Consider the following 23,794-nt stretch of genomic DNA (forward strand, 5'->3'; position numbering starts at 1 on the left):
TTACATTGTTTCTTGGTGATTTTTAGACAAAAATAAACTGGATGGCCTACATAATTTTTGGAAGAGAAATGCCAAAATGAGGGCCCTCACACTAAATACCACTATTCCATCATGGTTTTGCCTCACCTGTATGAGCAGGAGCTACTGGGGGGTGAGGTGAGGCTTGAATGCAGTCTTTAATTAGTTTCATCAAGCTGTTTGTGTTGTATTTTCTTCCAATTTACCTCTCCTCTTGGAGAGAAAAAAGGAGAAAATGGAAATGGCTCAAGAATCCTGACTAGCAGATCAGAAGGAAAGGAATGTTGCCAGAATTTTCTGTCATCCTGCCTTATGATGGCCAAGTCATCTTTAATATATTAGAAACTGACCTTCCAGAGGCAAAGTTGCTGATTTCACAGCCACCAATGGAGGAGGATGGGTGTGATACCCTTCAGTACTATAGACTATTTAAAAAACAAGAATAATCAAGATGGTTTTTAAATGACTTTTAAATGCTCCATTACGCATAGTGTATGCTTTATTTTTGTGCAATATACAAAAGCCATATTATTTGATGCAATCAGCGCTAATAGTTGAATCAAAAAAGTAGGTCAAGAGACGGAAACCAGATCTGAAAGAGACACGTGCACCCCAATGTTCATCGCAGCACTGTTTATAATAGCCAGGACATGGAAGCAACCTAGATGCCCATCAGCAGATGAATGGATAAGGAAGCTGTGGTACATATACACCATGGAATATTACTCAGCCATTAAAAAGAATTCATTTGAACCAGTCCTAATGAGATGGATGAAGCTGGAGCCCATTATACAGAGTGAAGTAAGCCAGAAAGATAAAGAACATTACAGCATACTAACACATATATATGGAATTTAGAAAGGTGATAACGATAACCCTATATGCAAAACAGAAAAAGAGACACAGAAATACAGAACAGACTTTTGAACTTTGTGGGAGAATGTGAGGGTGGGATATTTCAAAAGAACAGCATGTATACTATCTATGGTGAAACAGATCACCAGCCCAGGTGGGATGCATGAGACAAGTGCTCGGGCCTGGTGCACTGGGAAGACCCAGAGGAATCGGGTGGAGAGGGAGGTGGGAGGGGGGATCGGGATTGGGAATACATGTAAATCCATGGCTGATTCATATCAATGTATGACAAAACCCACTGGAAAAAAAAAATAATAATAAAAGAAAATTAAAAAAAAAAAAAGTAGGTCAAGAGACAAAAATCAATATATTTTAAACATATTTTAAAATAAGCAGATATATATTCACTTACCAACCTTTGGATGTAGGGTCAATCTTTTTTTTTTTAACCAAACCCCAAGGGTTTGAAGTAGTAAACCACAATTACAATGCATGCCTATTATTTGAAGTTTTCAGTTAAGTGGAAGTTCTTAAAAACTCTTGTCAAGCAATTTGAATGCCAAATCTATTTGTAATTTCTCTCCAATTTTACAATTTCCTGACCCACTTTTTTTTCATAGAAAAATATACTTCATTTAAATTTATATTTCATCCATTCCTCATAACACACAGAACTGCCAAAAAAACAACTGTGTGAAGAAACATAACTGACTTTTGGCATAGATACAGGCCAACTGATGGGGACAAAACCAAGTAGATGTGGATGAAGGGGTGTCCTGCTAACTGCATGTACTTTACCTGTCAGCCAGTGTGTTTTACAAAGCAATGGAAGATGCTAGTTAGTCTAGGAAATTACTTTCAATTCTTAAGCCATGATACTGTTCACGTTTATGGTGTTATTCAGTCACTAAGTCATGTCTGACTCTGCGACCCCATAGACTGCAGCACACCAGGCTCCTCTGTCTTCCTCTCTTTTGGAGTTTGCTCATATTCATGTTCATTGAGTCAGGGATGCTATCCAACCATCTCCTCTTTTGCCAGCCCCTTCTCCCTCTGCCTTCAATCTTTCCTATCATCAGGGTCTTTTCCAGAGTTGGCTCTTTGCATCAGGTGGCCAAAGTATTGGAGCGTCAGCAACAGTCCTTACAATGAATATTCAGGGTCCATAGCCTTTAGGATTGACTGGTTTAATCTCCTTGCAGTCCAAGGGACTCTCAAGAGTCTTCTCCAGTACAATTCAAAAGCATCACTTCTCCAGTGCTCAGCCTTCCGATGGTCCAACTCTCACATATAATGTAATCACTAATGTTAGAACTTTGTTTTTATAAATATACTGCAGGAGCTATCAGAAAGCACAGAATAATACCATACATATACTATATAATGATTCTTCCCTGATTAAGATCTCCTGGTACTTCACTATCGCTCTTAGCAAAACATCCAAAATCCCCAACAAACTGACAAAGCCCTTTACAATATATCCTTTGACTATGCAGGCTCATCTTTTGACATTTCCTATATAAATACAGAGATGGGGGTTCTGGGGAGGAGAGAAGGGAAGAGAAGGGTATATTTTATTCCCTTGAGCTAGAACTGAATTATTCGGATTGCAGATACTGATTTCCTCTGCCTGGACCTCTACTCCCTCATGTCTTTAACTGACAAGCCCCCACAGACACTGAAGTTAGCTTGTATGTTACTTTCTTGAGGCTACTTTGCCTGATAGCTATGAACTTTCACCACACCTCTTATTTCCCCTTAGGACTCTTATTACATAAAGCAGATATTTTCTTGCCTGTATCCTCACTCGTGTAGGTTCCACAAAGACCAGGGCCATCGTGTTCACAGCTGTATCTCCAGTCCCTGCCACAAGGCCCAACACCGATTGTTTGGTAACTTGGCTGATTGAAACAACAAGTCAATTTTTCTTGCTTGAGCATCATATGTTTATTATAGCAAGTTGGTAGGCAGGTAGATAGATTTCAATTCTTTATGAGTTTTTATTGGAATATAGTTACTTTACAATGTTGTGTTGGTTTCCGCTGTACTGTAAAGTGAATCAGCCACATGTTTACATTTACCCCTCTGTTTTAGGATTTCCTTCCCATTACGTCACCACAGAGCATGGCGTAGATTTCTCTAAGCTACACAGTAGGTTCTCATTAGTTACCTATGTTAGACACAGTATCAGTAGTGTATGTACGTCAACCTCCACCTCCCAACTAACACTCCTAAGAATTGGGACTTTTAAAGAGATGTGACTTTTAAAGAGGTCATCCTTTTAGTGCATTGTTGCTGGCTCCTGTGATTAAAAAAACAACATCATAGAAGGAAAACAGAACATCCATGCACAAAAGTGGCACCACATGCTCAAGTTTATTGAACAGACACGTTACATACTGGAAACTAGTAAGAAGAACACTGTACCAGTTTTCACTAACTCAAATCAAGTTAGCAAATCATACATTTTAGAACACACCCATTTTATGCCTCACCCAATGTGGGTGATCACAAGAGAGCTAAAGAAAGAAAATGACTTTCTATGTTACCTAGGTAGGAAATTAATTGATATACATAACTTCCAAGTAACTTTAAGATACTGCAAAGTGTTTCAAAACTAGCAGGGAATAGTTCACGTTCAGCCTGAAATAAAGTGTAGAATGAATAAAGGGTAGAAGGACCTTTTAGGGGCAAATAACTTCATTCATATATCCATCTCAGAATCCCTCCTTCCTGCTAACAAAAATGCTAATAAATTCTTTTAGATTAGGTTTACTAAATTAGACTTTGAAATATCTAGGTTTGGTTATATTGTTATATTGCACTTGAGAAGAATGACAGCAAAAAAAAAGTCAAAGATTCAGTACCTCTGCCAAGAAATTCATTATGTATGAGAAATTACAATGAAATACAAGCATATATGCATGCTACATGTTCATACGTTCATTGTCCAAACTAGCCTACCAACAAGTTAAAAAAAATACTCTCTACAACACTGAGCATTACATCATTTCATTTGCTATTTTTGATCTTATATTCAATTTTCAAATTTTGTATTTTTCTTATTAACCAAACTATCACATATATAAGCTATCCAAGAGCACTAACACAGTGATACTGAGATAAGCAACAGTTGTACACAAATATTCCAAGAATGGCTTATTCTTTGCAAGCTCAACACTACATTCTATAACACAGGAACATCTATCAATTTACAGACTGTATGCCTTATAAAAAACCCGCTGATTATACACTATACTTTTGCCACATAAATCTCTCTTAGGGTTATGATTCACTATCAGAAATCTTTCACATCCTCTTAAAGAAGTCAGTATAGCCTCTAACACTTGAATTTTCTCTTTATATAAAGTATTAATGAGAATTTACTATGAATAATTAGTTTCAAAACAGAACTGTGGCACTAGTATTTTGATTAACTGTTTTACATTAAGAACTTAATCAGAATTACAATAATCACTAATTACAACAGAAAGCTAAAGGAAAGAAAAGGAAAGAGCATCCCTCACACAAATGTTTCTCAAAATATTAAGTCTGAAATAAATGCCTACATAAGAAATCAACAGCATAATCAATTTCTTACCAGTATCAAATGTTTTATGATATTCCCAACTCCAACGATATGTGATTTCTTAAACTGAATCAGATTATAAGAATTTTACAGTCAAAACAGCTTTCAGTTCTCAATAAAGCACAAATACAGCAGTGTTTATTTTTTGACATTTTAACCAAAACATTCATGTTACTTTAATCCCGACATTTTGCCAAATATTTTCTTCAAAGACTAGGTTTTTAGTCTTCGAAGACTAGACTACCATATTTTGTAGAGATAAAATTTTCTTTTGTTTTTTTTTAAGGAAAATACTATTGCTTTAAACTACAGTTCATAAGAGCAACTTAAAACAACATGTTAATTTTCATGACAAGACCCTTCAGTTTCCTCCAATCTAATGCTCTCCCTACTGCACAATCTTGGCTCCTTCTTCAATCTCTCATAAAAGATTATATCTTGAGAGAAGGGCCATAAAAGGAACAGATTGTGCAAAAGCAAATAGTAACATTTAACTTTTTGAAAGAGTGACTTTCTATCTAACAGATATTTTCAGGAATGACTGGTATTAGATGGGAAAACAGGTGAGGTAAACTCTGCTCTAGACCAACTTAGCAACTGTCTGGTGGCAAGCCCTATGATAAAAATTTTTTTACTTAAAAAACTTTAAATTTATTGGTAACAAAAATACTTATTGTATATGACTACCTACAATCTTTTAAGCTACTAGTAAAATCTATATTACAAAACCAATTAGTTTTGAAAATCACTAAAGCTAAATATAGGGTCTTGTCAATGTTCTAACTTGTGCAACTCACCTACATATGCCTCTATTTTATGAATGTATTCTAGTTTAGCCACTTGTGTAAGGAGTTATAACACAAGCCGTGGCAAGAAAATTTCAATTATTTTTAAAACATGGAAAAATATTCAATTATCTAAGGGAAATATTTATCATCGCCTAATGAAGGCAGTAGTTAAAAAGCTATTGAACTCTCAATTTCTAATGCACACCATGATGTAATTACACAAAAATAGGTATAATTAACAGTTATCCCCAAGCCTGGAGGAACTGTGAATAATTCACATAATCTTCTAGAAGATTCATCACCCTACAGACTTAAAAAACTATAACTTGCCCACCTGTACAGCTTTTATTTAAAAATCCTAGAAAAGTAGTTTATATTAATAAGACTAAGAAAATTTTAAAAGGTTTCCAATAACTTGAATTGCCTATAAAATAACCTCTAAGAAGTTATGATGATAGCTGAGACTGGTTTTACATGTCATACCTGGTTTCAACTGAGGTAATATCCATGTGAGTAGCATCATGCTATTGCTAGAAGTAAACCAGTGAGCTACCTTAAGAATTTCAATTCCATGCATTTCTCGTGGGATTCAGAGATTGAGTGCACGTTCTTATAAATTGTAAAGTTTTCTCATTGATCTTGACACATTCTCAATAACAATTTTGAAAATATAAGGAAAAATACATATATAGGAGGAAAATAAATTAATCCCAACTAAAAACTCTTGCTCTAATCTAAGAACAAACTATCAATAAGCAACTCTGTCAAAGAACTACATAGCCTTTTAATTTAAATGGTTTTTTTTTTTTTTTTGGTATAGTCTATAGCCAGACTAATGCAATAGAATATACTTTGGAAACGATTTCCAAATCCATATAGCTTCAAGCATCATGATGTTTAGCAGAAATTAAACAATTACACAAAAGAGGCAATTTTGATTACAAAACTAATTTTTAGTATAAGTTGACTTAAAGGATTTGAAATATAACTTATGTGTGTATTAGTTGCTCAGTCAAGTCCAACTCTTTGCAACACCATGGACCATAGCCTGCCAGGCTCCTCTATCCATGGAATTTTCCAGGCAAGAGAACTCCAATACTGGAGTGGGTTGCCATGCCCTTATCCAGGTAGTCTTCTTGACCCAGGGATGGAACCCACATCTCCTTCATTGCAGGTAGATTCTTTACTGCTGAGTTACCAGGAAAAACTAATCTTTTAGTATAAGGTGACTTAAAGAATTTGAAATAGAATTTAAACTTATACAAAATAAAATGTCATCAAATGGACTGTGGATAAAAATATAAATAAAAGTTTAATAGCATGTACTCAATTTTCACATTAAAACAAAAATCTGTACCTTTGCAGTTACAAGAAAGAGTTTTGATGGGATCATGCTTTTTTCTTTTTTTAAAGTCCTACCATATAGGTAATATTAAAATCCAAGTTTATACAGCTATGAAGTTAGCTTGAAAACTCAAGTGTAGTGTAACGTGTATTAATATTATGTATCTGCACAAAAGATGTGGATCCTAAGGTCCAAATTTGGATTGCTTTAAAACAACAAAAACGACGACAAACAAAATCCAACATACAAAATCAGAAACAGTAATTGTAGGAGGTACTATTTTAGATAAAGTGGTAATTCAGGTGCTATCTTATGTACATTGAAGAAGACCTATCACTTGAAATGTTATTATTTAAATACCTAAAAACACAAGTCAGTAGGTGTATTAAATGTATGTCTGAAATTAATTATAATGAAAAGGATGATAAATATTGTTCTCACTTTGTGGTTAATACCAATGGGCACCATCAGCAGTACAGTCTTGGAATTTTATTCCTCAGGAAGGAAATTAAAATCTAAACTGAAGTTGGAACTTCTAATGGATCAGGATGTAGCGTGACTTAAAAATTACAGTTAAGTTTCTGAGTTTCCTTCACCATTTTCATGAGGCTGAAGCTGTTCCCTTTCTTGCTCTTCTTGAGGTGGCCGTACACGCTTAAAAAAGCCCATCTGTCAGTTGAAAGAAAAAAACTAGCATCACTGCTACATCAATGAAGAATACAGAAAGTATTCTGAGTGACCATATATGACCAAGAAAATTTAAAATGGTACTTAATTCAACTTTTCTTCCTTCAAATGATAAGGAGTGCTCATCATATATCATCATTAAAGATCCAATTCCTCTGTCCCTCCCTTTTTTCTTCCCTCCCTTCCTCTTTTCTTCTGCTTCCCCTCCCTCCCTCTCTTCCTAAGTCCATCACTTACCCTGTACATTACAAAAACTAAAACAGCCAGTAACAACAATCCTGCTAGAACTGCTAAAATGATCACCCACACAGGTACAGGCATGGGTGCTGGCTGAATGCCCCAGGTGACATTAGTGGTAACCTGTTGGGGAGAAAAAATTTCTTGAGTCTTAAAAATAGTTCACTGAGTTATTCAACAAATATCTGAATATATACTATATTTTAAGTTAATGTTACTGACATTATTTTCTAGTATGTTATGTAGTATAGTTATCATTACACATCTGGCATGAATAGCATATACACACGTGAAACTCTCAACTTCAGGTTAACTTCTGACTGTCTCTGAAATGCTTTTTAAAATAATCTGACCACCCACTTTATGATGCATTGGTTTCATTTTAATCCTCCAATTAAAGATCTATAAAATGCCCTCACTTACCACAGTTAATTTCCAACTTTCTAACTTTGCAGGGAGAGATTCCCCAAATTTTCCCACATGAAATTCAGTATATGCTAAGTATATTACAATAAGATGCTAAAGTAAAAGGTCTACCTTTAATTATTCTGGGATGAGGGAGTAAAATAGTATTAAACTAGGATATAATCCATTCAAATAACTCAATTACTTTAAATTATGAAAACAGTTAATTGCTAATATTTAAAATAAAAAACAACTACAGTATTTAACTGAATGCACTTAATTTCATTTCCCAAAATCAATGACTTACCAATGTGGAGTTGAAGATGTCCTCAATTGGAAGGTTTTTATAAGGAAACTCTATGACATTAAATGAAGCAGACGATTTCAAAGAATATGAATGATTCTGGTTTTCCTTCTATATGGGAATAACAATAAGATGATTTTCTAGATGTCAGGCCTTTTTTATTTCTTTGAAAAAGTGGGTAAATTTGCTGAATGCCGCCTCTGCCCACTTACATTCATAAAGGTCTCGGTCCACAGTAGAGACCTTACATACAGGATTGCGCTCTTTCCTCTGTCCAGTCGCCCCACCTGGCAGACAATCTTCAAGCATTCAGCAATTCCACAACCCTGCCACAAAAATTACTTACTTAAAAGAAAAGATCATTCTATCATCTCTCCAACATATGAAAGTTAGACATTTGACTGGTTTTATATGAAAGCTAAAGAGATCTAGATTCTTTTGCTTTAAAGCAATAATGTTTAAAATGAGCAAGCTAACAGCTGAACCTATGGATGTTTCTTGTTATGAAGGGATTGGTTTTACTGTGATTTGTTATGGAAGGATAAACTTTATAATATTAAAATGTTTACTTTTATAACTAGAACTTAACATTCTTTAGGCAAACCCAGAGCATGGTGATTTTAGTAAGACATGAAAATCAGATCACATTATGCCTGTGGAAAAGAAAGAGAAACAGAGTGAATCTTTAATAGTTATTCCATGTCAGACCTATAGAAATCAAGTGGCATGTTGATGGTCTTTGCCACATTCGGTGTTTTTAATGGTACCTTAAAGGCAGACAGAAGTAACAAATATTCAGCACCTTCTATGTGCTGGTCAACCTGCATTAGACATAAACTGTATGTCATATGCATACACCTCACAACAGTGCTATCCAGTAAGTGACACCTCCAGTTGATGACTAGAAACAGAAGCAAACTCTTCTGACCTGATAAAAGGCATCTATGAAAAGCCCACAGCTAACACCATGCTTACTGGTGAAAGAACAGATGCTTTTCCCGTAAGATTAGGAACTGAACGACCATGTCCATTCATGATACTTCTACTCTACACTGTTCAGAAGGTTCTCACCAGTGCAATTAAGCAAGAAAAAAAATTAAATAAAAGGTATCCAGATCAGAAAGAAAAAAGTAAAACTATCTGTATTCAAATGATAGAATACTTACAGAAAATTTTAAAGAATCCACAATAAAACTACTAAAGCTAATAAACAAGTACATAAAAGGTACAGAACACAAGCTCAATATACAAATGTGAATTATTTTTATATAAACTGGCAATGAAAAACAAGAAAATGAAAATTTTTTAAACATTCTATTTTAAACAGAATTCAAAAAGAATAAAATATATAGAAGCTACTTAACCAAGGAAGTGTAAGACTTGTACACTGAAAACGACAAAGTATTTCTGAAATAAAGAAGATAGCGCATAGTCAAGAACTGAAAGACTTAACATCAAAATAGCAATACTCTCAAAGTGATAGACAGAGCTAATAAAATTGCTATCAAAATCTCAACAAGTGTTTTAGTAGAAATGGACAAGCTGGTCCTAAAACTCACATGGAATTGCCAGGAACCCCAAATAGCCAGGGCTTTTCTTGTAGCTCAGTTGATAAAGAATCTGCCTGCAATACAGGAGACCTGGGTTTGATTCCTGGGTTGGGAAGATTCCCTGGAGAAGGAAATGGCAACCCACTCCAGTATTCTTGCCTGGAGAATCCCACGGACAGAGGAGCCTGGCCAGCTATAGTCCATGGGGTTGCAAGAGTCAGACACAACTGAGCAACTAACCCACCACCACCAACAACCAGCCAAAACATTCTTGAAAAAGAAGAAGCACTGGGAAGGGGGGCTCACACCCCTCAACTTCAAAACTTACTGCAGAAAAACAATAATCAAAAAATTTTGATACTGGCATTAGGATACATGTATAGATCAATGGGACAGAATTAAGAGTCAAGAAATAAACCCATATATTCACAGTCAATTCATTTTCAACAAGGGAGTCAGGACCATTTAAAGGGAAGAGCTAGGTCTTTCCAACAAATAATGTTGCAAGAACTGGAAAACCACATGCAAAAGAATGAATCTGGGCTTCTATTTCACACCATATACAAAAATTAACTCTGTATGGATCAGAGATATAAAAGTAAGAGCTAAGATTATAAAACTCAGAAAACTTAGGTGTAAATCTCCAGGACTCTGGGGTAGACAATGGTTTTTAAAATATGACAGTAAAAATATAAGCAACACAAAAAGAAATATACTTGAAAAACTTGGACTTCTTCAAATTTAAAAGCTTTTTCGCATCAAAGGATACTATCAAGACAGTAAAAACACAACTTACAGAATGAGAAAAAACATGTGCAGTAACAGCTCTGATCAGGGTAGCATCTAGAACACTTCATGACTCAACAACAAAAAGCAAACAACCCAATTTAAATACGAGCAAGTGGTTTGAATAGAGATTCCTCGAAAGAAGATACAGAAATGAAAAAATGCTCAGCACCATTAGGCATTAGGGAAATCCAAATAAAACTACAATGAGGTACTACGTCACTCCAATAAGGATGACTACAAAAAAATTCTTCTTTGAAGGCAAATAGCAAGTGAAGGCAACAATGTGGAGAAATTGGGACCCTGTTATACTGCTGGTTGGGAATGTAAAATGGTACAACCACTTTGGAAAACAGTTTTGCAGTTCTTCAAAAGTTAAATCAAGTCTGGCCATATGACCATGTGACCCAGCAATTGGACCCCTAGATTTATTCTCAAAAATATTAAAATATATGTTCACACAAAACCTTGTACATGTTTACAGTGGCACTATTCAAAATAGGCAAAAAGGAAACAACACAAACATTCATCAACGGCTGAATGCATAAACAAAATGTGGTATTATCCACAGAATGGAATATTATCCGGCCACAAAACGACTGAAGTACTAATGCATGCTTCATGATGAACCTCAAAAACACTATGCTAAATCAAAGAAACCAAACACAAATGGCCACATTTTATATGATTTGGTTTATAGGAAATGTTCAAAATAGATGAATTTTTAGAACCAGAAAGTAGATTAGTGGTCTCCAGAGACGGGTGGTAGGGGAGAAGGCAGTGGCTGCTTAATGCACAGTGTTTCTTTTGGAAGTGATGAAAATATTTTGGAGTTAGATAATGATGTGAGTGTTGTGAATATACTAGAGATTACTAAATCGTGCATTTTAAAGTGGGTAAAACGAGAAAAAAAATAAAATAAAATGGGTAAAATGGCAAACTTTATCTAAGTTTTATCTCAAATATTTTAAAAAATGTGATTCTGTACGAGGACAGAAAGAACAGGATCAAAAGTGGGATGAAGGTAGAAGGTAACTTTGAATTCACATGGGTTGGTCAGGGAAGTCCAATCTGCCACTGAAGAATAGCAGAAGGAGATGGGGGAGTAAGCCATAGAGATAGTTGGGCAAAGAGCATTTTAGGGGGAGAGCAATTTTCAAAATTAGGAGGTAGAAACAGGCTTGGGGCTCTCAGCTCAATGAAAAGCAAGGCGACCAAAATGGGGAGGGCAGAGAAGGAGAGCAAAGGCAGGCAGCAAGGCAGAAGTGCCCAGATCCTGTTTGCCCCGAAGGCCTTTTAGGCTCTGGTTTTCTCCTGAGTTAGACGGGAGGACACAGGAGTGACACAGTAGTAGAGGCAGTCGCTCAGTCATGTCTGACTCTTTGTGATCCCACAGACTGTAGCCCGCCAGGCTCCTCTGTCCATGGCGTTCTCCAGACAAGAATACTGGAGTGGGTTGCCAATCCCTTCTCCAGGGGATCCCAACCCAGGGATTGAACCTGGGTCTCCTGCATTGCAGGGAGATTTTTTACTGTCTGAGCTGTAGGGAAGTCCTTGGGAGTGACATGACTTGACCACTTTTTAAAAAGAGTCACTGTGGCTTCTATGTGGCAAATACACTGTCATGGGGATAAGGGCAGAAACATGGAGTCTAACTGGAGATTTGGCAATAGTTCAAGTGCGAGAGGAAGGTGGCCTGGGTCAGATTGTGGCAGTGATACAGATGGCAACAAAGGGTCACTTTCTGTGTGTTCTGAAAGTAGATAACGACAGAATTTGCTGATATGAAGTTTAAGAGAAAGAAAAGAGTCAGGCACAATGCCCATGTTTTAGACAGAGAAATGAGTTGGTATTTACTAAAATGTGGGACACCACCGAAAGATTAGCCTTGGGAAAACTCAAGGGTATGTTCTTCGCATTAAGTGTGAGATTCCTATTAAATATTTAAGAGGAGTTCCAGTAGACAGTTGGATGATGAGAGTCTGGAGTTCAGTGCAGAGGATTGGGTTGGAAATATAAATCAAACTCATCTATACAGAAACAGTACTTAATAGCCCTGAGAATGATTAAGGTCATCTCACAGGAACTGTGGGATATAACCTCTACAGTGACAGAAATCATCAGTGTGGATATACCTGCACTTCTCTAAGTGGTAGCCACTAGCCACATGTGGCCAATGAATACCTGAATAACTGAAAGGTGGGGTATTTACAAAACTGGACCAGAGACCTAATGAATGGCTGCAAGTGGAACAGCAAGACATCTGAGCCCTAAAAATCCTCTCTGGAGCTTAAAAGCCTAGAAATGGAGATTAAGAAGTATAGAGAGTTGTGGTAGGAGCACAACCAAGAGAGTAGTGTTCTAGAAGTATGACAGGAATGTTTCATAAGGGAGGAAGTGCTTAACCGTGCCCAAAAGTCACTGAGCACTTAAACTGAAAGAGAGCTAAGAAGAACCATGAAATTCGGAGATAGGAAAGTAACTGGTGACTGCTAGTGAACATAAACATCACACCAGGTGCTCTGCTAGCTATGGTTTGCAGATGTTAAATTTTAACATCTTTTAACATGTTCAATTTTAAGAACTGGAGTGACAAACCTCTCTATAATATTATAGTCATTAGACAGGCTGACTCAACAAAAGATGATCATAATGTTAATTATTCTCACATTTTTTGTTGAGGCCTTCCGGGTTTTTTCTACAGTACTGCACATAAGTTGCAAAGATTAGAGTGAGACCAAGAAAGAGGTCAGTTAAATGAGCGCAGTCAGAAAAATAAGTTAGAATATAAAACATTTTTATTAGCAATCTATAAAGATAGATCCTTTGAATAAAATGTGGTGTTAATCCAGTTAGGAAGAGGAAAGTAAGAGGAGTGAGTGGTATTAAAATATATAGCTCTTTGCAGCACAGCTGTTGTTATTTTTGAAATGTTCTTTGGCATCAGTTCTATAATCACATGTTTTAAAACATTCAAAGTGCTAGTTATTGGGATGGCACTTACCAAAGTGTGAACATCTCCTTCACTGAGGGTGAGATCCCGCTTCGTGATGAGATGGTTCCGGTCACCTTGCCCACCACTTGTATCGTTCTTTTCAGTTGCTTGTGAATTTGAGATCTAGGATTACAATAATAAACTGGTGGTAAATAGCAATGGAAAATATTTTGAATAAACATTTTGGCATAAGCTGTTACACGTGATTGAAATACAGCCACTAAAAATTTGGTATGATAGAAAAATCACCACTTACTATATGGCTAAAACTAAGCACAGAAAATAAAGATGAGTCCTTAATATGTGGCAAAAAATTACCTCTGCCTAGTCATCATTTTCCCCCCTTGCATGTTGAGAGGAGAAATTGACAAAATATACAAAACAGTCTGAAATTTCACAGTGTACATCTGTGATGTGTGTCAGGAGTATACATTTTTTGTTTTTTTTTCTTAACCCTCCTTTTTCCAAACTGCAACAGCTTCTTATCCAAAGATACATGCTAGGATGGAGAGGACTGTATCTAAAAGTAAAGAGAATTCCATAAAATGATATTTTCTAGGTCAAGTCAAAAAAGCCAAGAGTAAAATGTTACATCTTACCCCAAAGACAAAAATTTGGACATCCAAACACCCTTGATATAATATCACATGTGGATAAACCACTATGTGATGAAACCAAAGTCAAACTGGATCACCTAAGAATATCTCCAGAGGCTCACTAAACACTACATAAATAAATGGTTCAGCAGAGCGAGAATTCATCCTTACTCATTACACAAATATAACAATCTAATACATAGCATACTGGTTAAAACTAAAATATTTTTGCAGAATGGATTTATTACTAAAACAATTGCTTTATTTTATGCATTTCTTTTATAGATTTAGAAAGAAAAGCAATAAAACATCAGTATAATAAACAGTTGCTATGAAGCATATTACCTTAATTCTCAAAGGGTTAATCTCCATATCTGAAGTGCAGTTCATTGGCCCATCAATATCATATTGAAGGATGTACAACAAAGTGTTATTGTTATATTTGTAAGGCCACTGAAGATGTAGCATTGCCTTGCTGAATGAACTCGGACCATTGTTTCTCAGCTAATGAGGAAAAGAAAATGTAAATATTTTGGGCAAAAATCTATAATCCTTCCTCTACATCATCTTTAGGAATCCTGAAGCAACAGCATTTGAATAACAGCAGAGTTTCCATAGTGACTCTAATATGATTATCATGATCATTAGTATGCAAAAGAATCAAACTCAACATATGCCTCTGAGTAGGGCAGTATGTGTCAGGATAAAAATATAAACAAAAGAGGAAAACATGAAAAAGTTACTGATAAGTGGCATAGAAAATTTCCTTCCTACAGAACCAAAATTTTACTCAACGACCTATTCCTTTTATCCCAGTACAACTAATCAGTTTTAAACAACAGTTTGTATAAACAGCTTTCTTTTACCACTTGAAGTTACTTGTCTAATGGAAATGAGCTTAAGAATGGGGAAAAAATTCTAAGAAATCTCTAGCACAAAATTAAACTATGCAGAGTTTACATAAAAGTTACATAGATTTGTTTTCTTTTTGTTTTTTGGACTTGTTTTTTAAAAGCAGCCTATCTGTTCGTTTCTCTGTTGTCTCTCTACCAGGTATCAATTAAATCCAACTGCAAACCTCATAGATGTGCTGAACAACTGGCCCAACATCTTCTTCAGTCTCAGGGTTCTCTTTGTACTTCCAATTTGGAATCGGAAGAAAGATATGATCAGGACTTGAGACTCTAAACAATGACCAAAGAAAACCTACCATGAATATCAAAATGATATGGTCAGTTCATTTTTAAAAGTACCTAGTATCCAAATGAATAAAATCAGAATTTAAAAAAACACCAAAGACAAAAAAAATTATACTTGTATGTGTACACGGCATAGCTGGACATACAAACGCTTCCTGACTGAATCCAGTGTAGCAGATGAATTGGTAACAGGCGAATATTTCTGCATAAAGTTCAATAAATTTATTTTATGCTGCTTTTGCCATGTCTGGTTTATTACCAGAGAATTATCAAATAAATATTTGGGGCTTTGGAATACACCCAGAGCCTTCTTATTTCTACAGAAACTATAGTTCTAGTAATATCACCATGAAACATGGAACATACACTATACAAAAGAAGTTAGGGGGCCTAACACTTGGACATATGTTATGTGCTGTGCTTGGTCACTCAGTCGTGTCTGACTATCTGTGACCCACTGTAGCCTGCCAGGCTCCTCTGTCCATGGGATTCTCCAGGCAAGAACACTAGCGTAGATTGCCATGTCCTCCTCCAAGGGATCTTCCCCATCGAGGGATCAAACCCAGGTCTCCCGTATTGCAGACGGATTCTTTACCGTCTGAGACACCAGGGAAGCCCTGGCATATCTATACCTATGGCTGATTCATGTTGATATCTGGCAGAAAACCACAAAATTCTGTAATTACCCTTCAATTAAAAAATAAATAAATTTTTTAAAACTAAAAAAAAAAGTAACTACTTTTTAAAGTAGTTTAAATCACGAGAATAAGATACTCAACTGGGTAATCATACTGACCCTCTTATCTCAACAGCAGCTAAAACAGCAAGGTCAACTTTGTAAGATACAACCGGGCTTACTTTATCAAAAAGATTGGAGCTGAAAAAGAAAAAAAATAAATTTAGGGCTGAATTTGATGAGCATAATTATAATCAAAATCATACAGAGGCAAATGCAGTGAAACTAAAAGTGAACAAATGAAAAGCAATAAAGAAATGACAAACTGCACAAAATAATTATTTTCATTAGCATTTAATTCTAAGACGATGATTTTTATTTAACTTTTATCTTTGTCTTAAAACTCAAAAATAATAAAATTATTCTTATCATGTAAATATTGGTCTTAAAATTTGATAACTAAGTATTAAAATTTTAGTCTATCCTATTCCATAATACTTAAGTATACTGCAAAACATATTCATAACAAATACTATTTCCTCAAAAGTTATTATAAACAGAAAAAAGTTGTTTTCACACCTTTGAATTTGTAAATCAAATTTCACAGACGTATCCATCTCTGATTGCTGGTGGACACTGAAACGAAGCCCAGCTAAGAGCTAGAGGAGGAAAAGAAGGTCAATGTTAGTGAGAAACACGTCAAACACGTGAAATTCCAAATCCAATGTCCAAAGAAAAAAGAATGGTCTAAAACAGGTTATTTCTGAACCTAAAATAAAACTGAAAGTACTCTAGCAAAAATAACTAAGCCTGCGGCTGCTGCAGCTACCAACACGCTCCAGTCATGTCCGACTCTTTGCGACCCCATGCGCTGCAGCATGCCGGGGTCCTATGTCTGTGGAATTCTCCAGGCAAGAACCCTGGAGTGAGTTGCCATGCCCTTCTCCACAGGATCTTCTTGACCCAGGGATCGAACCCGCATCTGTCTCCCCTGCATTACAGGCAGATTCTTTACCAGTGAGACACCAGGGAAGCCCTAACTAAGTCTGATCTTCTATCAAATCCTTATTAATTAAGATACTCAGGCCAATCCATAAGGAAGCCTGTTTAACAACAATGATTAATCATATCTCCTTATAATATTAACAAATTATCTCCTTATAATGTCAACTAATATTAACTTTCTGAAAAATGCAAGAGGAACCACTGATCCAATGAAAGTACAGTAGTTATGCACAAGATTTAGTGACAGGAAGCTAATACCTCAACTTGTGTTAATGGAACAGGAAGAAATAGATGGTTTACAAGACTGAGAGAGCCTGACTAAAAAGGAGAGAAGCAGGGCCAGAAGCAGAATTTCTCTACACCACCCACAAGTCCATCAGTAACAAACATCTTAACTTCTGCAGGCAGAAAATTGTTATTTTAAAGAAAACAGCTACAAAGTTAGAGAAAGCAGGCTTCTTGGAAGTCATCTAAAAGACATCTAAAAATGGCCCTTCTAGGGGACTTCATCAAACCACCTCTCACTTCACAAAGCCTGGAGCCGGCTGTAAGAATTAACCTGGAATTATCTTTCCTGAATGTACAGTGAGTAAAAAAGTTAGAATGAGTGTATGAGAAAATAAAAGGCATGTTCACTTCTTAATAAAACACTGCAATAAATACAAGTGAAAAATATAACTTTGAGGACTCTGTTCAAGTGCTCTTCCCCAAGAGACCATACATCTAAAAATAATTATGACTCTTAAAGGAAAAATATATGTAAAGAAATATGGAATATTTATTTTTTATTGAAATATATTAATATTTGACACCCAACACTGTGTAAAGTTAAGGTAGACAACATGTTGATTTCATACATTACATGATTACCATTGCAGCAACAACTGTAACTCTGTCACATTACAAAATTATAACTTCTTTTCTTGTGGTTGGAATAATCAAGATCTAATCTCTCACAAGTTTGACACCATACTCTTGTCTATAATCATTACACTGCACATTAGATCTCTAGGACTTATTTACTAGTCATTCAAAGTCTGTACCCTTAAATAACATCTAATAGGACACTGTTTATAAGGGTAGATATGGAATATGTAGTCCCAGATTATCACAGATAATGCCAGGCTGGATGAAGCTCAAGTTGGAATCAAGATCGCCCAGAGAAATATCAATAACCTCAGATATGCAGATGACACCACCCTAATGGCAGAAAGCAAAGAGGAATTAAAAGGCTGATGAAGGTGAAAGAGGAGAGTGAAAAAGCTGGCTGAAAACCCAGCATTCAAAGAACAAAGATCATGGCATCCAGTCCCAACACTTCATGGCAAATAGATGAGAAAAAAATGGAAACAGTAACAGACTTTATTTATTTCCTTGGGTGCCAAAATCAATTCAGACAATGACTGCAACCATGAAATTAAGACACTTGCTTCTTGGAAGGAAAGCTATGACAAACCTAGACAGCATGTTAAAAAAGCAGAGATATCACTTTGCCGACAAAGGTCCCTATTGTCAAAGCTATAGTTTTTCCAGGAGTCATGTTCGGATGCGAGAGTTGGACCATGACGGCGGCCAAGCACCTAAGAATTGCTACTTTTGAATGTGGTGTTGGAGAAGACTCCAGAGTCCCTTGGACTGCAAGGAGACCAAACCAGTCCATCCTAAAGGAAATCAACCCTGAATATTCATTGGAAGGACTGATGCTGAAGCTGAAGCTCCAATACTTTGGCCACCTGAGGTGAAGGGCCAACTCATTGGAAAAGACCCTGATGCTGGGAAAGACTGAGGGCAGGAGGAAAAGGGGACGATAGAGGACGAGATGGTTGCATGGCATCATTGACTCAATGGACATGAGTTTCAGTAAGCTCCAAGAGATAGCGAAGGACAGGGAAGCCTGGGGTGCTGCAGTCTATGGGGTAGCAAAGAGTCAGATATGACTGAGCGTCTGAATAACAATGACCACAGATCTTCAAATTACCAATATCTATGTTTTATTATTAATAAATTAAATTCTATTGAAAAGGTAACAAGAAATATACTGCTGCTTTTTTTCCCCTTGATACTAGCAATTCAAAAAGGTATATTTTGTCTCCTTTTTATTTTTTTTTTCATTTATTTTTATTAGTTGGAGGCTAATTACTTTACAATATTGTAGTGGTTTTTGCCATACTTTGACATGATTGTCTCCATTTTTTAGAAGATTTGGGAAGCAATCCACTGAGTGCTTCTTCTCAAGCTTCTGGGCTCCCTTCTCCACCACCTAAAGAGGAGTCTGATCCAACCAATGTGCAGTTCAGTCCTAATGGGATGACCTCACAGGTTTCACGTTCATAAAGTGTGAAGTGAAAGTGTTAGTCATTCAGTTGTGTCTGACTCTTTGCAACCCTACAGACTGTAGCTTGCCAGGCTCCTCTGTCCATGGAATTCTCCAGGCAAGAATACTGGAGTGGGGAGCCATTCCCTTCTCCAGGGGATCTTCCCAACCCAGGGATAGGACTTGGGCCTACCTGCATTGCAGGCAGATTCTTTATAGTCTGAGCCACCAGGGAAGCCCCAGTTTATGAGATCACTCTAAATCACCTAAGAATAACAGTCTCAGTATTTGTCAGAGTAGCTTTGAGGATGCATTAAAGTATCAGTTTAAAATATCAAAGTTACAATCTCAGTCCTTAGTTTAAACATGTTCTTATCCATTCACCAAACTGAAGGCAAAGAGCAGCTTGCTGAATACAGGTAATAGCACAACTCACTACTTTAGTATCTTAATCAAAACTAAGCTCTAATAATCATTACATTCTAAATCAAAACCAACTGAAATACTATTTTTTTAAATAAATTTATTCATTTTAATTGGAGGCTAATTATTTCACAATACTGTAGTGGTTTTGCCATACACTGACACGAATCCGCCATGGGTGTACATGTGTTCCCCATCCTGAACCTCGCTCCCACCTCCTTCCCCATCCCATCCCTCAGGGTCATCCCAGAGCACCAAGCCCTGAGCACCCGGTCTCACGCATCGAACCTGGACCGGCGATCTGCTTCACACACAATAATATACATGTTTCAATGCCATTCTCCCAGGTCATCCCACCCTCGCCCTCTCCCACAGAGCCCAAAAGACTGTTCTATACATCTGTGTCTCTTTTGCTGTCTCGCATATAGGGTTATCATTACTATCTTTCTAAATTCCATATATATGCATTAGTATACTGTATTGGTGTTTTTCTTTCTGGCTTATTTCACTCTGTATAATAGGCTCCAGTCTCATCCACCTCATTAGAACTGATTCAAATGTATTCTTTTTAATGGCTGAGTAATATTCCATTGTGTATATACTATTTTGAAGTTTTTATTAAAAAGTTCTTTATTAAAAAAAGTTTCTAGTAAAAAAAAATTACTATGGGACTTCCCTGGTGGTCCAGTAGTTGAGAATCTGCCTTGCAATGCAGGGGATACCGGTTCAATCCCAGGTCCCGGAAGATCCCATATGCTACAGAGCAGCTAGACCTATGCACCACAACTGCTGAGCCCACGCTCTAGAGCCCACAAGCCACAACTACTTCTCCCACATGCTGCAACTACTGGAACCCACGTTCCGTGACAGGAGAAGCCACCGCAGCGAGAAGTCCGAGCGCCACAACAAGGCGTGGCCTCTGCTCACCACCACTGGAGAGGGCCCGCGTCCAGCAGCAGAGACCCACCATACTCAAAACATAAATACAAAATAATCAAACAAACAACTGTGGACAAACCCACAAAAAATATGCTAATCTCAAAGAAAGAAAAAAAGAGACCCATTTAATTAAAATGTCTTACTTGAGTTCCAGCCTTCATTGGGTTTCCAAGGTCACAAACCACCTGGCGGGTTTGGTTTTCTGTCTTAAACGCACAGGAAAGTCTTGCTAAGGCCTTTGATAGACGAAGAAGGAGGATTGAAGGGAAAATAAATTAATCACTAAAAAAAAAAGCAGAAGCCATACAAACTGTAAAGTTTCTAGACAATATCATACAGTTGGATGTTTGGGTTTCTTGTTTTACCAAGCAAATAGATCTATTTGAGTAATGAGAGATATGGGGGAACCAGAACTGTGTTCAGTTGCCACATATAAATGCAAAAGTGTTTCTGGACGATCCCTAGAGGACTTAGACACATAACCATATTATTTCTGACAAATTATTTGATGGCCAGGCTTAGACACTTTATCCATCTGACCTTGTGTCAGGCACTTAGCTAGCAATTTTTAAAAAGTCGTATCAATGCATTATGCAAAGTACTAGGCTTGAAAAGAATTAGGTGAGACAGGCACTCTATTGTCTAGCAATTTAGCCTTAGGTAGAACAGCTAAGCTGTAGTATAATAAATAGGGTAGCTGCTCATTAATGTTAATATAAACCATGAGTGCATTTCGATTTTTAAAGAGGCAGCTTGCTTACTTCACTGTTGCGGACAACCCCGATGAAATCAGCCTGCAGCGGGATGGAAACGATGAGCTCGGCTTCATAGGCACCTTCTCCCTGATTCTGAGCCTTAACAATCAAGGTCAGAGGGTTGTCGTCCCCAACATAGATCTTCTTTTGATCGCTACAAGTTAATATAAATCTAGTCAATGAAAAAGGACTGCGTAGCAAGAGCATGACTGTTCAAAGCACTGACAAGTTCAAGAACGTCTCAGGATATTTTGAGACTACTGCACAGATCAACACTGAACTGGAAACAGCAACTGGGTGCAAATTCAACGTTTCTCCCAATAAAAGGAAACACTGATGCCTTCTCATATCACTATCACTCAAATCTGTTATGAAAATAACTTTATATCCCTTTGTACTTATTAATTTCCTGATGTTTTCTAAAAGTTGAACTAATCCCCTGGTCATGATACTTAAAATATTTGCTGTAATTTATACATTATATAAAATGGCAATACGTCCTTTAGTTAAGAGACAATCTTTAAGAGAATACAATGCTCCTTTGTGACACTACTCCATACTGATGAAAACAGATCTGTTAACCTAGGCAGCTGGTGAAACACACAGCCTATTTTTCTAAAGCTCAACATTCACTCCTTTACTGAAAATCATGCATTATCCTCCAACACAACTAATTCTCACTGCTATTACTTTAATAGAAAAATGTGCTCTTTCATTCAGTTTCTTATTATACAGTCTATTATTTGGAGCAAAACTTACCTATCTACAGAAACCTCCAGTTTGGGTTTACAGACATTGTCATCACCACAGTCAAGTAGAATATGAGCCTAGAAGAAAGGTTTTTATTTTTTTCTACATGAATAAATACCAATACAGGTCACACACACAGTGTATATTAATATATATACGGATGTATATGAATATACATGTATGTATTTATATACACTCAACTTATATATATACCTGAATGCAAAAGGGATCATGGCTGCCTGTTTTTAAACAGGTCAGCGTTAGCTAGTAAGAATGAAAAGGAAGGGAAAGATTCATAGGGTATAATACAACTAGCTGGAACCTTTTAGGTCTATCTCAAATTAACCTATTATGACTTTGGAATGAAGTGTAGAATAGAAAGTAATATTGAAATTAGAGTTTGGCTTTAGTCTGCTTCTGCTAAGTTGCGTGATCTTGGGCCAAAAAAGCTCCTTTACAGAATTTCTCATTATAGACCATGCCTCTTGAGAGCACAGAATGAGGAGTAAAAGAATAAGGAGCTGTGGATCCATAGCAACAATTCAGACAGACAGACCGAACAGAACAGAAACTGGATGAAAGGAGTTCTGCACTGGCATGGCCATCTGGAAAGAGAAAGAAAATGGAACCAGAAGCATTAAGTTAGCAGACCCAAGACAGGTACAATAAGCAAAGACCTCAACACTTTCTCTCTCTAGATAGGACCATATGATGTGTCAGCTGGAACATTATGGAAAACCCAGCAGAAAGACATAGTGGAGGAAGCAGAAGAAGAAGCTGGGCAGGATGTGAAATAAGAAACATAAAAATTAATAAAAGAGGAAAGAAAAAAATGATCAAGCCATTCTTGGTTTGCCTACTGTTAACATACAAAGGGCTTCGGGTCCTAAGGCAAACAGAAAAGAAAAAGATTTAAAGGGGAAAAATAGTGACAGGCTTTCTTGAAAACAACAACAAAACTGTATGCTTTCAAGTTACAAGGATATATGGCTTCCCAGAATAAAATAATATGATAGAGATCTTAACTGACAATGTAATTGGGATGAAACCCAACAATACATGTTAACTAATTCACTGACCTAGATGTTAACAGCTGCTATGTGCTTCAAGAAGTTGGGGGGAAAAGGCCAGGATCATTAGAAGAACTTTGAGGTAACTGCACAAGTCACATGAAAGACAATCAACTACTAACTTAGTTCATGAACTAAGAGTAGATTTAATGATATGTGATATTCTATGTATTAAAAGTTCCAGCTATAATGATGAGTATCTGAAGTTTGAAATGAGAAGTATTATGAAATATTAATAAACTATGATAAAGGGATATTTGACTAGTTACCTAGTTAGTTACTAGTTACTAGTTAGTTACTAGTGGTAGTTACCACTCTACACTGAAGAAAAAGGATTAAGCTGGCATTGGTGCAACTACAGCATTAAAATACACTATCAGGAAAAACAGCTTCAGAAATGGAAAAAGAGCATTATTTTCCATTCACAGAGAACTAAATCTCTACAGTTATATCCTTAGTATCTTACACAGAGTAAGAACTTAATACACATTTGAATGAACAACCAGAG

The 23,794-nt window shown here is 36.5% G+C and overlaps 1 protein-coding gene across 2 annotated transcripts in view; it reads right to left on the reverse strand.

Annotated features, from left to right (window-relative positions):
* Positions 1-3,230: 3,230 nt before the first annotated feature.
* Positions 3,231-23,794, reverse strand: part of ITGAV (integrin subunit alpha V) — a 102,258-nt gene continuing 81,694 nt past the window's right edge. For both annotated transcript variants that reach the window (XM_043894782.1, XM_043894781.1), the window contains exons 19-30: positions 22,226-22,293; positions 21,473-21,620; positions 20,855-20,947; positions 16,610-16,689; positions 16,151-16,231; positions 15,234-15,339; positions 14,501-14,659; positions 13,569-13,682; positions 8,441-8,554; positions 8,232-8,339; positions 7,520-7,642; positions 3,231-7,264 (exon numbers count right to left, since the gene is read on the reverse strand). In XM_043894782.1, the coding sequence (XP_043750717.1) occupies positions 7,169-7,264; positions 7,520-7,642; positions 8,232-8,339; positions 8,441-8,554; positions 13,569-13,682; positions 14,501-14,659; positions 15,234-15,339; positions 16,151-16,231; positions 16,610-16,689; positions 20,855-20,947; positions 21,473-21,620; positions 22,226-22,293 (1,290 nt within the window). In that variant the 3' untranslated portion in view covers positions 3,231-7,168. The remainder of the gene's footprint in view (positions 7,265-7,519; positions 7,643-8,231; positions 8,340-8,440; positions 8,555-13,568; positions 13,683-14,500; positions 14,660-15,233; positions 15,340-16,150; positions 16,232-16,609; positions 16,690-20,854; positions 20,948-21,472; positions 21,621-22,225; positions 22,294-23,794) is intronic.

The sequence above is a fragment of the Cervus elaphus genome, chromosome 33 (assembly GCF_910594005.1).
Source record: "Cervus elaphus chromosome 33, mCerEla1.1, whole genome shotgun sequence".
Taxonomy (NCBI): Eukaryota; Metazoa; Chordata; class Mammalia; order Artiodactyla; family Cervidae; genus Cervus; species Cervus elaphus.